This window comes from Bemisia tabaci, chromosome 4 (genome assembly GCF_918797505.1).
Source record: "Bemisia tabaci chromosome 4, PGI_BMITA_v3".
In the NCBI taxonomy this organism is placed as follows: domain Eukaryota; kingdom Metazoa; phylum Arthropoda; class Insecta; order Hemiptera; family Aleyrodidae; genus Bemisia; species Bemisia tabaci.
Genome location: NC_092796.1, coordinates 43,007,801 through 43,023,861, shown reverse-complemented (window position 1 = coordinate 43,023,861; position 16,061 = coordinate 43,007,801). Strand labels below are relative to the sequence as shown.

Genomic DNA, 16,061 nt, shown 5'->3' with positions numbered 1-16,061 from the left:
CTGTATTTTCAGGGAATAAATCTCCTGTCAGTTCAGATGCAGCAGCACAAGCTGATTTAGTTGAATTTATGAACGAACGGATGGGTCAAAAACTGCTCTAAATGTCGATAAATTATATAAGCTATAATTAAGAGGCATTACTTACCGTTATTATCAATATTAAAGTCAATTACTTAACTAGTTTGAGGCGAAAGCCGAAATGATCACGAAGTGATAACGTTGACGAGTTTTCTTTGATAAAAAAAATGTAAACTAAAGTCACGTGACAAGCAATTCGAGCCAATGGCCAATCAGAAGCGAAGTTTTTGGTTTCCAGCGCCAACCGCATGTTTACGTGCAAAAAGTTAGGTTGTGTTTTGTTTGTAGCGTATGGTTTGTAGTTGATAAATTTTCTTTTGTTTAGTGTTATCAGTATCACTTATCACCACGGTAGTTACGGTCTTGCTATTGAAAGCATGCGTCTGTTGCAATTAAATTGGTCCGTGAATATGAATAATTTCGGTTCACCGGTAGTTTCGGTTTGCGGCTTCTACATTAATTCGTGAAGACGTGTTCTCTTCATTTCGTCAGTCAGAATCCACGATCGGCTTTAGGTATGTACCTAAGTATACCACTATGTACTTACCTACTACTTCTGTTGCATGTGATACCAAGAGTAAGTAGGCTACATTTTATTACTTTCCTACCATGTCATTTTTTTTCCCTCATTGAAACCATTTATCATTGACGAACACCATTAAAACTCTCATTGGAAGTATATTATCACCCTGAACAAATATTTTGTTGTTGGGGGTCTGGCTCAATTCCAATGTTAATATTTGTATTGTTTTAATTCAGGTATTTATATGCACCCTAAGAGAATGATTCATTCTAGCATCAGCGACGGAATAGACCGACTGTTTTTCCTGAAGCAGTGTTTGTTACACTGAGCGTTTTGTCTCCACACTTATCACAATGGCATCAGTCTACTCGGTCTGCACCAGAATAATTTCAGGTTGACATCAAGTAGATTCATGTCTACGTCAGAGTGATTCATTTCTTGAAGCAATCTGACTCAGTTTGTACCACTTTTTGCCGCAATCACACGCTGAATGCGGCTTGAATGTGGAAGTCATCGGGCCGATGCCTGCAACGATTGCAAAACGAGTCCACCTTTACACCAAGACAAACTCTTAATGCAAAGATAGGGAGCAAATTCATTAGCAGGGTTGCCATGTTTTCAGTTTTAGAGTCTCCAAATAAAGTGGCAGCCCTGTCAATGTATTTGCTCCCTATCTTTGCATGGAGAGTTTCAACCAATTTCAATCAACTCCCAAGCTCAAAAAAAAAAGTTCTCAAGTTGAGGCCAAAATGGAGGGGATATCCCACGCTATCCTGAGAGTCCACGTCCACATCAAGACAAACTCTCCGTGCAAAGATAGGGAGCAAATACATGAACAGGGCTGCCACTTTATTTGGGGACTCCAAAACTGAAAATACGGCAACCCTGCTAATGTATTTGCTCCCTATCTTGGCATGGAGAGTTTGTCTGGATGTGGACGTGGACTCTCAGGATAGCGTGGGATATCCTCTCCATTTTGGTCTCAACTTGAGAGCTTGTTTTGAGCGTGGGAGTTGATTTCAGAGAAAACCAGTGGCACCATCGTGTTTCTCGCGAACTTTTACATAAGAATCAGCAGCCAAATCGCAAATTTCTCACTCATGCAACATCTTCATCGTGGCGATATTGCAGTGATTATCGCTTTACCTCTCATTTTTTTACAATTTTTTGGGGGAAACATCGTGCATTTCTCGCGATGCCGAGATGAAAGGCGTTTAAATTCTTGTGATGGAACGAATCCGCTGGAAATATTGCGTCCTTACTTCTCGCGACATCGAGATGAAACTCGCGTAACTTCTCACTGAGGAACTTATACCCACTCTTTTTCCTCTTGCGGAAAGCAAGCGAGCAACTATTCGAACTCCGGAGTAGGTATATGGTATCACGCGGAATTGAAGGAAAATCTTAGCTGTTGGCCTATTTCGAGTTACTAATGTTCATGAATATTATCGATGTACAAATTCCATATTTTCCGCGATATTTCAGTGAAACCGTCTAATCTTCCGCATTCCGAAATTTTGAGATGAATTATGCTTACTTTATTAATGACTTTAGCTGACGGCTGGAAAAATCGGGGTTTTGTGGTGCGATATCGCAGTTATTATCGTGTACTTTTCATTTTTCTACGGACTCCTCTCGGAAAAATCGTGCATTTCCTTCAATATCCAGATGAGAACCGCGTAATTTCTGTAGAGTAAACGAATATGTAGGAAATATCATGTATTCCTCGCAATATTAAGATGAAATTCGTTTAACTTCTCATTTTCTCAATTGTGGAAAGCAAGCGAGCAACTATTCGAACTCCGGAGTAGGTATGTGGTATCGCGCGAAATTGAAGGAAAGTCTTAGCTGTGCGCCTCTCTCGAGTAACTGACGTTTGTTCATGAGTGCATTGCTCCTATTGATATACAAGTAATTAAGGTGAACATTGTCTGATCTTTTGAGATTTTATTCAACCGTTGGTAAATTTGCAAATTCACCGCAAGTTTGAGGTGAATTAAGCGTAGTTTCTTATGATTCAGGCGAACCGCTCGAAATTAGGGTATTTCTCGCGATATTGTGGCGAATGTCGCGTAATTTGTGAGTTTGTTTACCAAATATTTTGGAAATATCGCGCTTTTCCCGCGATACCAAGATCAAAAGTTTTTATAACCATCAGAGTTAACGAAACCGCTGGAAATACCGCGTTCTTCTCGCGATATTGAGTTGAATCTCTCGCAACTGTTCACGGTTTAAAACGCGGAAATCAAGCGAGCAACTATTCGAACTCTGGAGTAGGTATGTGGTATCACGCGAAGTTGAAGGAAAATTTTAGCTGTTCGCCTATCTCAAGTAACTGACGTTTTTGAGTACATTGCTCACACACAAGTACGCGTAATTCACTGCAAATTAAATGAAACTTGCTCGAACATGATGGAAAAAAACACTATTAAGTTTTATAAATCAACAGTCTGTGTTTCGTTCCATCGTATTCCTGTGATTGTTTTTCATTTGCGCGTTACTTCGCCATCTGACTGATGGCATTTCCAAGAATCCCTAAGCACTAAGCACCTGCCCTCAGTAGCCTTGTATCAAAACATATTTTCAAGATTTTCCTAAAATCACAACGCGCTATTGGCACATGGAAAAGAATAGCTAACATATTTCGTTTCTAAAATTACCTAGAAATAATAACTACTTATTGAAAAATTTCCAGTTACTGCAACAGTTCTAAAACTGCGACGCTTTATTATTATAAATCTAAAATCTGGAGGGGTTGATAGCACTGAGGGCCCTGAACCAATGAAGTTGCCTACGCTCTGAATGAAGGCGTTCTAAGCCCTCGATAACATTACGTTCCCCAACGAATTTTTACGCTTCGGAGTTTGAGTGCGTACTCTACTCCCGCGATAACCCCCCCCCCCTCCCCCTATTTTTACTCGAATATTTTCAAAAATTAATTTATAAGTAATAATTTAACAGAATAAAATGTTAGAGTAAACTCTAGGTAACGTAGGTGAGGTAAAGCCTTAAGGTGAGGTTGGGTAACTGGGCAGGAGTTCGGAGAAAAATGTCAAAATTTCAACTTCATGATTTTTTTCCCATCATTATATTGACAGTGGAGGCTACTTTTAAATTTTTTTTAGTAAGTACAACACCTTGTCTAAATGTAGGAAGAGTCAAAAGTCGAATTTCATCTTTCAATTTTTTCCCACAAATTTTCAAAAATTTCCCGTTTTTTTCACCCAGTTACCCAACGTCGTGGGGTAACTGGACTACCCCCCCTTAATTTTTGAGGGGGGCATTATTTTTAATTCTCATTGGCCAGAAGGTGATGTCCTGCTCATGAAGGTTTAAGAAAATGTCATTTGAATGTATATAAACATGTTTAAGTGGTTAAGAATGATGTCGTAACAGTTAGCGGCAAAAAAACCCTCAAATCTGAGAATTGAATAACGGTAAAAAAAATTGTTTCCTTGTAGATAAATGCTTAGAACTTTCTGTATTACTACTTATAAAGTAGTATTGTATACCAGGACACTGTTTGGCCACTTTTAGTGAGATTAAGCATGATACATTTTTAAAAAATGAAAAAAAATTAAGCCGCAAGGCTGATCTGGGATAGAGTCAGGCGCCAAAAAGTTCCCTTAATTTTTAAGGGGGGCATTATTTGTAATTCTCATTGGCCAGAAAAGAATGTCCTTCTCATGAGGGTTTCAGAGAATTTCATTTGAATTTATATAACCATGTTTAAGTCGTTAAAAGTGATGTCGTAACAGTTAGCGGCAAAAATGTAATTAAGTAATGCTTAAGTTATGCTATAATTGACTTAAGTTAGAAGTTTAGTGTGCTGGGAACCCTGATTATTGGTCTTTGGCACTTAAAAGTCCACAATAGTCAATTAGTTTTGAAATTTTCAGAAGTAAACAAACACCGAAGCACAGCAACCTTGCAATGGGTAACTGGGCAGGTGCCACCACTGCCACCTGCCCAGTTACCTTGGGGTGGGTGCCCAGTTACCCCACAAAGGGAAAATTTTCAAGGTAACTGGGCATCAACCCTTTGCAGCCAGTATTTTCATCCAATTACGTTGTAATTACTCACGCATTACACAAATACATCATACATGAAGAAGAATTGTCAAAGTTGAATAAAATACTTGCTGGGAGTGAGATATGAGGCTCTTTTCGGGACCACCTCTGGCGTTGTTTTGAAAAAAAAGCTGTACAATTTTCGGCACTTCACCATTCACCATAAAATTTTTTTTTGAAGTTATGTTTACATGTTCTAGATGGTTTACGTCATAATGAAGGTATGCCAACAGTGAAAACAATTTTTGCACTAATCTGGTAGAAATACAGAGGGTACTGCCCAGTTACCCCACCGCCCAGTTACCCAACCTCACCTTACCGGATGAAACTTAAGTAAAATGTCAACTTTCGCAGCATTTACACAATTTTTACTTTAAGTGGATATCCTTAGGACCTGTTAGTTCTCTATTCAGGTTGCTATTCGGTACCCCTTTCGAGTCATGCTGCGCTGAATTTCGGTGAAATTTGAATGCCGGGGTTATAGGAAATTTCGTCAACGATTTTTTGATCGCACACCAGTGTTTCCAGTTGGCTTACGTTCACGCGTTTTTTCGGCACGGGAGTTTTGGTCCACGCACCAGTTGAGACCCAAAGTTAATTGGTCCACATGTAAATACAAACGACAATTTATTACTCACGACGTTTTTGGATGAAAATGTAAAATATTTTGGAAGAGTGAGGGTTTGCTTGTTTTTTCCATGTTGTCATGGGAACGGAGTTCCCCATGATATTAGAATCGTTCCGTTGCTTTCGCTATGGGATTCCCTATACCTCTGCGACCTTGAGCGTTTCGCCCAGTCTCCGATTTTTGGTTGATTTTCCGATGTATCAAAAACCGTTGTATTTTTTAGCCAATCATGTCTCTACGTCAAGTTGTGTTGATTGCTAAAATTCGCTTTCAGCGAGTTTTTTTCCACCTCGAGATGTCGTGTCTGACTGGTAAATCTGCGCAGAACCACGAAGTTCCGTTTTTAGGCAAATTCTTTTTTTTGGGAGGTTCTGATTGGTTATTTTTCGCCATCAGTTTTCTGTTCGTTGGTGCAAAAGATCGCCTACCTCGGTGTTCTTGAGAAGCCGCCATTATCCCACCTCAAATTTGAAAAATAGAAGTAAAGAAATAATAACCATCGTACAAGGTGGAAAATTGTTCTGGAGGACTCGTTACGGATAAAGAAGTCAAAATCAGAGCTCGATTGATTGATTTAATTCATGGATACGCAAATATTGCCTTAGCTCAACTGCCGCGATCGGAATGCGTGCTGGGATGAACCTCGAGACGCATTAAAACAGTGCGAACCATGGCTCCTACAGCAATACAGCAATGCGCTTCATATCATCCCAAAAGCAGTCAAGGTCTCTTGTGATAAGTCCCGCCCATTGCCCGAGTCTTTTGTATGCTATTTTTACTGTCGCCCACGTGGATCCATTATTTCCTAGTTGACTAAACCGCCTCGTACTTTTGATTCGGTGCGGGCACCCGGCGATCGGGAGTTCGATATCCGACGATGGGACATACTTTTTAATGGTTGTATTGAATGTTTTAGACTAATCATCAAAAAATAATTAATAGTAGATGATAAATGTACGAACATTTTCTCGTGAGTTAATATGTTAAACAAAAATACTGGAATATACCTTCTTCATATAATCAGCCACATGTTCCCCCAAATTAATGACGTTATTTTCTTTTTTCAATAAAGTTAATTTGCATTCAACGTTCGTAAGTTAAGCAAAAAGTACCTATTGATACAAATAGAAAGACATGAAAATAGTATGTCTAACATTTCAGTTGTTTTTTTTTTTTTATTATTAATTTTTTGTTTTTTTTGTTTTTTCAATAAAACAAATTGACTGGGACTAGAATCATCGTATCTCTGAAGACAAAAGCTAAGTTTTTTGATACAGAAATACTAATATATTCATCCTTTATATAATCAGGGAGATGTTGACCCAAATATTGATGTATATTTTCTCTGTTCGCCCAAATTAATGATGGTATTTTCTTTTTTCAATAAAATTAATTTACATTCCACGTTCTTAAAGCAATATTTTCTCCAAAATTCAGCAAAAAATAACAATTTATACCTACGCAAAAAGTAAATAAATAAATAAAGCAATGACATGAAAGTAGTATAGGTAGTACACATCTAACATTTCGGTTACATCTATTTGAATGAAAAAAATGGCAACTTAGGAAGCACATAGGTCACTTTATGATGCGTATTCGGGCATATGCGTAGAGTAAAAATATCATACTTTACGCCGAAAAAACGAAACTGAAAGTTAAATGCGTTAACTTCCAAAAACCATACATAATCCAACGAAAATAAATAATTGGTAAATAACAGCTTTCTTGTATGCAAAGAAAAAAAATTAAAAATGTTAAAAAAGAGATGTCGACACAAAATTACATAGCCCCTTCAATTCTGAAGATACTACAAACGAACTGTACCTTAAAATTTTCATATCCCAGAAGCAAAAGTTCCCATGACGAATATTGCTATCGCTAGCGATTGCAAAAACCAACTTGTTTTGTTTTCCTTTGGTCCAACGGAGAATACGAGTGAGATATTAGGTAATAATTGGGGAGCATCAATTCTATGAGACAAAATTCACCAAAACTCTCTACACCTCTTTGGTGCAAGAGAACTTAATTATCTTTCAAGAAATTATCCTACCTTGTTATACCAAACCGGGTAAACTTTTTGATTTGCCTCAGCTGAAGGCTCTTAGATTTTTCCTGTGTTCGATAAGTATCTTGATTTATTTTGCGAGGAAAGATCTGTACTTTCAAAGGAAGCGTGTCATTCTTAATACGTTCAATTTCGTATAATATTGCGCAACACTTCTATTGTGAAATGCTTGCTTAAGGCGCTTCCGCACGACGGGCGGGCAGCCAGCGCATTGGCGCCTACAAACCTAAGTGGATACTTCAAGCATTCCGCAATGCGTGAAGACGCCTACAAACCTAAGTAGATACTTCAAGCATTCCGCAATGCGTGAAGTATCCACTTAGGTTTGTAGGCGCCAGTGAGCCTCTCACGCTGGTAGCACGGAGCACGCCGCTCCACTCTGTTTGGATCTAATACATATTTATACTCGTAGAGTCAGCGTTTTTTAACTCATGATTTTGAAATGTTTGCACACTCTGCATGAATGTTCCTATTATAAATTGATGGGTCCTGTAACCGAATGGCGGCCATCTGGGAGCAGATGTCACAGAAGGTGGGCAAATATCCGTGTGCTGATATTTTGACATTTAATTTTCTTAGTATAGATCTCCTTACAGTAAAATTTTCGGTCCACGTAACATATTTCTTCTTCAAATTTTAGCCCAAAATCGGTCATTTCCGCGAATTAATAACCAATTTTAATGCCTTTGGAAGTAAATGTTAAGATTTGATTGAATTGTTTTGAAAATCCATAAAAAGAGTTAGAATTTCTTTTTTTTCCTGTAGCATAACCTCTCTCAGAGATATTTTAATTACCGATAAAAGCATTTTTCGAGTTATATGTATATCGAAGTCTCTGCTGTATCGTGTAGAAGAGAACCCTTTTCCGCCGACATCTGATCTGAAAGTTTGTCATTTGTTAAAAAAGTTAACAAGTAGGTTTATAAAAGATTGCGCATGTGGCCTTCTTTCTGACATGAAATGAATCATTCCTAGTTTTTAAGTCAAAGTTTAAATTCGTCGATTCTGTACGACTTGAACGACGAACAATTATCCGTTGAATAATTCATGATTTTACGAAAAACGGAGGACTTCGACAATATAATTTTCTGCACGAACGGTAGGCGTCAGTCCATTTTCTGAAAAATTCAATTTTGGACTTACAGCTTTCTTCAGAAACAAGTAATCCAATAAGTAGTATAGCGGCAAACTGTATTGGAGAAATAATGATAGGTATTTAGGAGTTCAATAAAGTATCAACAACATGAGTTCAGTTTGTAGGTAATGCGATTCATTTCAACTCTCTTTATTCCAATTTAATTAAATTTGACGTACACTTCAATTTAGTCAAGGTAAAGTAAGGTCATTTGGTTAATTTCTCAATCTCGCAAAAACCGAGTTGAATACAACATGAACTTAATGTTAGTTATCATAATTATTCAAAGTTACATCCAGGTATAACATACATCCTAAAAGCCGAAACTTGTCGATTCTTACTACCATAAATTTGACAAAACACTGGTTATTAAGGCGTGAAGAGGAAATTGTAAAATTCATAATGTATACTTCACTTAACAAAACACCAGTATTAAATTTCCCCAAAGTTGAAGTGGTTGAAGCAGGGTTGGCAAAGTATAGAGATCAAGTTTTTAGAAAAGTTAAATTATTTTATTCTTTTTTATGAATAACTCTATATTTTAATTACAGTTACCTATTCAATTGCTTTATTATAGACTTTAACAATATGTATAAAGCCGTAAACTTTTAAAAATGATGTTCAACTCGTCAATATAAGGCAAGAAGCCATTATAGATTAGCGCTCATATTCCGTCTCTCCCTTTCTTCCTGGAACTAACAATTGAAAATAGAAAAAGGGAATATACTCGTATTGATCACGCACGATTTTGTCACTCTAATCTTGAGTTGAAAGTGTTTCGTTTGATCTTCTTGCAGTAGCTATTCTGCAAGTGGCAACACTGTTTTTCGTATTTTTTAATCTATTGAAATTATCGAAGATAAGAATTAATTGTTTCACATACATTTAAATGGTGGAAAAGCAGTGTTGCAAATTTTCAAATCACCACCGTCTTTTTCCGTTTTAGATTTGATGAAATGATGTCAGCGCTAAAGTCACGATCTCTACTCTCTTAATTTTGTAGCAACCCGGCTACTGAAGGAAAAATATTTCATTAGAGACCTCACATTCAATATTTCTCAGTTATTCAAGAGATGTGCAGGGTAAAAACAGAAGCTTTTGAAAGGTAGAAAAACTTCGTTTAATTGGTCACGCATCTATCATGCCATGAATTGATTTTTGTGGCCCGAAAGCGGAAATTAAGTCTCGAGACTCAACTTAAGTCTTCGGGGCTTTTTACAAAGAGGGATTCAACAGAGATGCGACGCTCCGTGTACTCGCCATGCTGCCGGTAGCGTCCAACTCACTGCGTGCCAGCACGCGAGAACCAATCAGCTACAAGCATAGAATGTATCAGCCAATCAAATTCGAGGATAAAGCGCGTATTCGCTGTCTTGTGCCTCTCCCGTTTCCGCCGATGGATGTCTTTCGATTCTTTCACGGATCGTCCCGACTGTCCCTTCGATCGGCGAACGCTCTGATTGCTGATGCTTCTTTATCTCATCTTGCACATAATGGACGGCTTTCTTTTGTCAGGCTGTAAACAGAATAAATTTTACATTAATCTCACTACTTAAATGAATCAGTGAGAACGAAAATACGCCAACTCGGAAAAATGAGAAGAATCAAGACACACACAAAACCGAACAGTAAATGAAGAAATTATAACTAAATTATAACTTTATAAGTATAGTGTTTAGTTATAGTTTATAAGTTTATAGTGTAAGAAAGAGATTTTTGGTGCCGAGATACAAGCACTAAAGGGCATTTTAAAGGTCCAAGTTGAAACAGATGTGCTAACTTCAATGACTTTTATAAAAATTGACCGTCTCCTATGAAAATTGAGCAATTTTGAGTTACCGAGTTGGTGTGTTTTCGAACTCACTGATTCAAATAATGTTAGCGCGTTTTTTGAGTGAAATTAGGGCAGGAAAAAAGGGAACTTCCAAAAACAATTTATGGAGCAACTGGAGGACCCCGGTCGTTTTATTTTTCCTGGATAGAGTTGTTATACGCAAACCTGTAATTTTCACTGTCGCATCTAACCTCCAAAAATAAAAGGCGGGAGAAATACAAGTATTTCATTATGCGTATTATTATTATTTTTATTTCTTGCGTCGTGTGCATTTTTAACAGTAGGCATTTCAATTCTAGGTCTCACATCGACGGTGAAACTACCAAACCACGTACATATCTTAATTTATTTTGCAAGAATCTTGAAGGATGCCCGTCATTCTTAATACGTTGGAGCACCTTCAATTTCGTATGATGCTGTGCAACACTTCTGTTGTGAAATAGTTGCTTGAGGCGCCGTGGTACGCTGTGGCACGGCAGGCGGGCGGCCAACGCCTAGAAACCTAAGTGGATACTTCAAGCATTGCGCAATGCGCGAAGTATCCCCTTAGGTTTGTAGGGGCCAGTGCGCGTTACGCGCTGGCAGCACGCCGCTTCTGTTTGGTTGTAATATTTAAACTCGCAGAGTCAGCATTTTTCAGCTCATGATTTTGAAACGTTTGCACATCGTGCATGGATTATTCTCATTTAATTTGATGTATCCTGTTGCTGGTGTTTAAAAATCTCCGCCTCTATTTTTTTTTTTTTGAAGGAGAACAAATTAATATCATTCCTTGAAGTTTTCACAGCGTTTCCTTTGAAGAGGGAAGAATAATCTTGGAATTTTTTGAGAATTGAAGTTGAGTAATTTGCCGTTTAAAAAATAATATATGGCAAGAAGTCTGCAACGTCACAAATCGAGGTACGTGATCTAGTAGTTTTACCGTCGATGTACATTTTGTTGCAGGTCTAATAATCGTAGGCAAAACGTCTTGTTAATAAAATGCAGTATGCGCATTGACGCACCCAGTAAGTTGTTTCGTCCGCGGGCTGATTGATGAAATTGATAGACAAAGCGATAGATAAGGAAGACATAGGGAGTATGGAGCTGTCTCATTGGTTGGAATGGTTGGTTCCTATGGACTAACAATTAGGGAGAAAATGATGGGCTAACTATAGGGTCTCTCGTGGATTGCCGTCAGTCCATAGAGAAAAAAAAGGAGGTGTTTGCATTTCGGGCATCTTGGAATTTTTCATAGAGTATCTATAGCTTTGATGACGTCATTGGGTACAGCGACGTTTTTATCCTGTCGATTTTCTTGGAAATGGTGTAATTTAAGGGAAAAAGTCATTCTATAAAAAGTGCTTGAAATTATATAAAGAGTTGATTTAAGTAAAAAAATCGGACATTATGGTCCGTTTTTACAGCGTCAACATAACCCTCAACGAGCGTCTTGTTTACATTGATGACGTAGGTGGGTACAAATCCTCAAGATGCAAACACCTCCTTTTTTTTCTCTATGCCGTCAGTCAGTCTATTCCTTCAGAAGAGGTCAGACACCTTTGTCCATTCTACCGCGCAAAGGAAGAACGTCGTATGAACCTTCAGGCGTTGCCAAATTTCATTCAACAAACCACGGATTTTTAAAACAATTTGTGAACATTTCTCTGACGATTTTTCACAGGATTTCGTCCGTAATTTGATCTAAAAAGTCTGAAAATTGCAAGGAAAAATATTCTCAACTTTTTTCAAAAATTAATGTTCTCTGAGAGAATATTTGCTAACATTCAAATGCTCATACGGTGTTTTTCCTTAGCAGGGCAGCATTACAGCCACCCGCTTTACCAATAGGATCTCTCCATATCCTTCATGCCTTCTTTGCCCATAGCTTTGTCTATCAATTTCAAAAATCAGCTCGTTGGTTCGCATGACCCAGGTTCATTTCGTGCAGCTCACACTGCAAAAAAAAAAACACATTGGATCTAGAGTCCAGACTCTTAAAAACATCGACAAGAAAAAATACTCTTGATTCAATCGGATTTTTGCTTAAATCAAGAACCAAGCCTCTTAATTTGAGCGGATTTTCTTTTGATTGAAGCAAAAATCTGATTGAATCAAGAGTATTTTTTCTTGTCAATGTTTTCAAGAGTCTGGACTCTAGATCCAATGTGTTTTTTTTTCCAGTGCAGTCCATGTCGGTGGTAGGGTCAATATTTGCCTCTCCTTTGCCATGTTTCGTTTGCATTATGTTACGTTACGTTACGTTACGGAGGGTGGGTTTACCGGTAGAATGCTGAAGCTGCAGGTGAGGTCATCGGCGACGATCATGACGGCGGCGGCGTTGTCGAACTCGCCGCAGTAGTTGGGCGCCGAGAAGAGGGTGACGAGGCAGCGCTTGGCGAAGAACTGGTAACCGTCCTCGACCACCTGGTGGGCCCGCACGATCAGAGAGAAGTTGTGCTTCTTCAGGAAGCTCCGCACCACGTCCGGGCCGAACGTGTAGCTCACGCCGCGCTCGTTTTGACCCCACCCGAATACCCCCTGAAAACAAAAAAAGGCTTATAGTTTAGTTTTAATGGAACGTAAGGGATATTAGAAAATAACGCCGTATAAGTATTCATATTTGGCTAAATGGAGAATTTGCAGGTGTCTGAAATTCGGTAAATTTCATGTTTAAAAGAAAACTACTCAGAGAACTGAGAACAAGAGAATATCCTTGGTTTCTAAATTGAACGACTTTTCGAGGATGTATGCGACAAAATAATCTAATCCGATAAAATACATGCGTTTAAATGGAAGTGCCGCCACATTACGTCACAAAATGGTATATTTCCTCACTTTTAAATCTATTTTTCTACAATTTCCCGTTTCAAAAGAAAATTATGAAAAATGCTGTAAACTCAGCTCACTAAGCACTCTCAGATAAAGTAGTTACATTCCTGTGTGCAAATTCTCCATTATCTGAATCTTGCCACACTGAAAAAAAAACTCCGGCTGTAGAAGCCGTACTTACGGGCTATATAGACATACCGTCCACGTTCCGGGCTCACGGGCCGAAAGTTCCGGGTAGTTAAGGATACGGCTCCAGCACCCGAAACTCTCGGCCTCGGAATCCGGAACGGATGGTTTGCCAATGAAACCCGTAACTTTTTTTTCAGTAAAGTCAACAGACTTTGTTTCTCTAGCCGAGCCGGAAGTTTGAATCTTGAAATACGAATAGCGTCAAGTTCTCTTTTATTAGTTGAAATTATAAATTGACCGTGTGCTTTGCGTGTGCTTTGTGAAATTTTTGAGAGGGAGCATGATTTGTAGTGCTTGTTTTTCCTCGTCTGGTGATCCGTTCCCTTACCATATTTTTGTGATCATTAAAATCACTTATTTGAGCTCTTCGCTGCGAAAAATATTCAACGGCAAGTTTACTACATCAACAATGTAATATAATTATCCATACAAGTGCCTGATGATTGAGGAGCATTTCTTAGAGCTCTTCGCTGCGGAAAGTTTAGTACAGCAACAATGTAATATAATTATACAGACAAGTCTCTTAGATTTGATTCTTGCGCGCATTATCTATTGTGTGGTCATTTTCTGCATCCAATTTCGAAGAAAAACCTATCGAGTTCGTGCTTTAGTTCATTATTTACCTAGAAGTTAAACCACGAAGGGGCATTAACATTAGAATAGTAGTGCATAGGTTGATTAAACTTGTGACGCTTTTGATGAAGTATGAATTTTCCCTTCGGGTCTCAGGCTCCTTAATTTCATACTCTCTGTGTTTGAAAAGCATTGATATGATATGACTATGGCGATAAGGAAAAACAAAGGAAATAAGTTGTAATAACCGGCCATTTTGAATATAAAATATTTTTTACCTCGTCAGGGTCCGACCATAATATGTCACATGCTAATCCAGTATCAGGTACACTAAGAGGTCTATGAATTCGCTTTATCTGAAAATAAAAAGCATTTTTATTAAATGTATAATGAGAATGAGACGAGCGCATTAACTAGTGTTTAAGTGATTTCAAATCGGCAAAAAACTATTCTTAATTTATGATAAGATGAATATTGAGTTGTTCTGTTCAACAGTTTGCCTTTAATATTTTTGATACTTCCATGCATTGCATCCGCGTCGAAATAGTTGTATCGTAAGACTAGCATAGGAAGCACATTCATTCGATTGTCGAGTCGTGATTAATTCTGGGATTGAATTATTCATAGCACCTGTGCCCGAGAGCAGCGTGCCATTTAATTTTTGAAATCTTGTTGCAGCAGCTTTCGTCCACTCAGATAAAAGAGGAAAAGAAGAATAAAATGTTTCTTTTTAGAGGAATCATCGTCTTAAATTGTTAATAACTGCTTTCTTCATAAGAGAGATAATTGAAGCACTCAAAAAACTACTGCCTTAAGTAATTGTAACGGTACGCTCTTACTTCTTTAATTCTATTTTTCCGTCTAAAAATCTGTTAGTCTTTGATCTCACAATCTTTTGAAAAAGACAACCAAAAATGGAGTTTGCAGAATATTGAAATACCAGGGTTTTGTCTTTGTCCAAACCTAGTTATTCTTTGGGAAGGTATTTTTTGTTAAAATTCAGCCGCGTTTTACGGTTTTTTGGGTCTCCCATTATTCGATATACAAACACGCTAAGCTGAAATCTTGAATTGTTGATAGTCACCTGATATAAGTCTCGTAACTGCGGAGATAATCCTCCATGCATACAAAATATTGTGTTTTCTATTAAGGCAGCTGAAATTAAAAGGGAAATGTTCAAATTAAAAACTATTTATTAACGTATAGTAGGTGAATTAAGGACGCGTTACTGGAAAATTTCCGTCAGTCGTGACACGGAGGCAAAGACTTCGATCACAAGGACTGAACTTCAGTTTACGTGGAACACCAAATCTTTCGGTCCGGTAACTAAAGTTTTCGGTGTTAAAAACAGCTTCGGTAAACAACAAGCCTTAGTTTGCCGAACAAGCAAGTTTGGTAACCTAAATTAAAGTTAGGTCACTATGACCGAGAACTTCGATTTCCTCGACTCAAAACTTTAATGTTCCACATCCAACGAAGTTTTTTTCTCTCAAGCTACAACAATATTATTTCTGAAATTTATTTAAATAGGCGATAGTTAGCCATTAATTGCTGTATCTTTTAATTTCAAGAGCGCTTCTGTCTGTATCGACCGGTCTGTTGGATAATATTTTTTTTTCTATTCAGAATTTTTTTGCTCGGGACGATTACCATTTTCTGATTCCTAAAAGAACCATAAAGGTTGAATAAGTGCATAAACATGGTTCTTTTTTTCTTCTATAAGATAGACTTTAAAGATTTCCAGATTGACTTACAACTCTGCGTCGTTTTATTTTGAACATTGGAATGATTGCCCCTACCAACAGGTTACTCATATTTGCAGTTTTGTATGCAATTTTCGGAAAAATGAAAGAGGGACTCACCGATTGGCAAACAATTGAAGAGATCGGTGAATGTTTTCCACAGTTTTATCGTATACCTTCTTTTACATTCATCGTAAAAACCATATATTCTGAAAACAAAAATAGCAATACGTTCTTATTTAATACTAAAAAATCTGAGATGTTTAATAATATTAACGCAACAAAATTATTCATTTTCATATCATCATAATATGTAATTCCGTAAGGCCGATCCTTCGAGTCAAAATTCAGGGAAAATCGCTGGGTCGATCCGGGCTTGGTTGGTACCGGCTTGACCGTCTCGGTCCCGCGAT

General features: G+C 37.8%; 2 protein-coding genes across 6 annotated transcripts in view; one reads left to right on the top strand and one right to left on the bottom strand.

Annotated features, from left to right (window-relative positions):
* The first annotated feature begins 171 nt into the window (after positions 1 to 171).
* Positions 172 to 16,061, top strand: part of LOC109033600 (uncharacterized) — a 77,459-nt gene continuing 61,569 nt past the window's right edge. The window contains exon 1 of the mRNA XM_072299897.1: positions 172 to 593. The gene's annotated coding sequence lies outside the window, so the exon portion shown is untranslated. The remainder of the gene's footprint in view (positions 594 to 16,061) is intronic.
* Positions 8,613 to 16,061, bottom strand: part of LOC109033599 (uncharacterized) — a 66,728-nt gene continuing 59,279 nt past the window's right edge. For all 5 annotated transcript variants that reach the window (XM_019046282.2, XM_019046284.2, XM_019046286.2 and 2 more), the window contains 5 exons: positions 15,769 to 15,857; positions 14,991 to 15,061; positions 14,185 to 14,262; positions 12,596 to 12,853; positions 8,613 to 10,015 (listed from right to left, as the gene is read on the bottom strand). In XM_019046282.2, the coding sequence (XP_018901827.2) occupies positions 9,974 to 10,015; positions 12,596 to 12,853; positions 14,185 to 14,262; positions 14,991 to 15,061; positions 15,769 to 15,857 (538 nt within the window). In that variant the 3' untranslated portion in view covers positions 8,613 to 9,973. The remainder of the gene's footprint in view (positions 10,016 to 12,595; positions 12,854 to 14,184; positions 14,263 to 14,990; positions 15,062 to 15,768; positions 15,858 to 16,061) is intronic.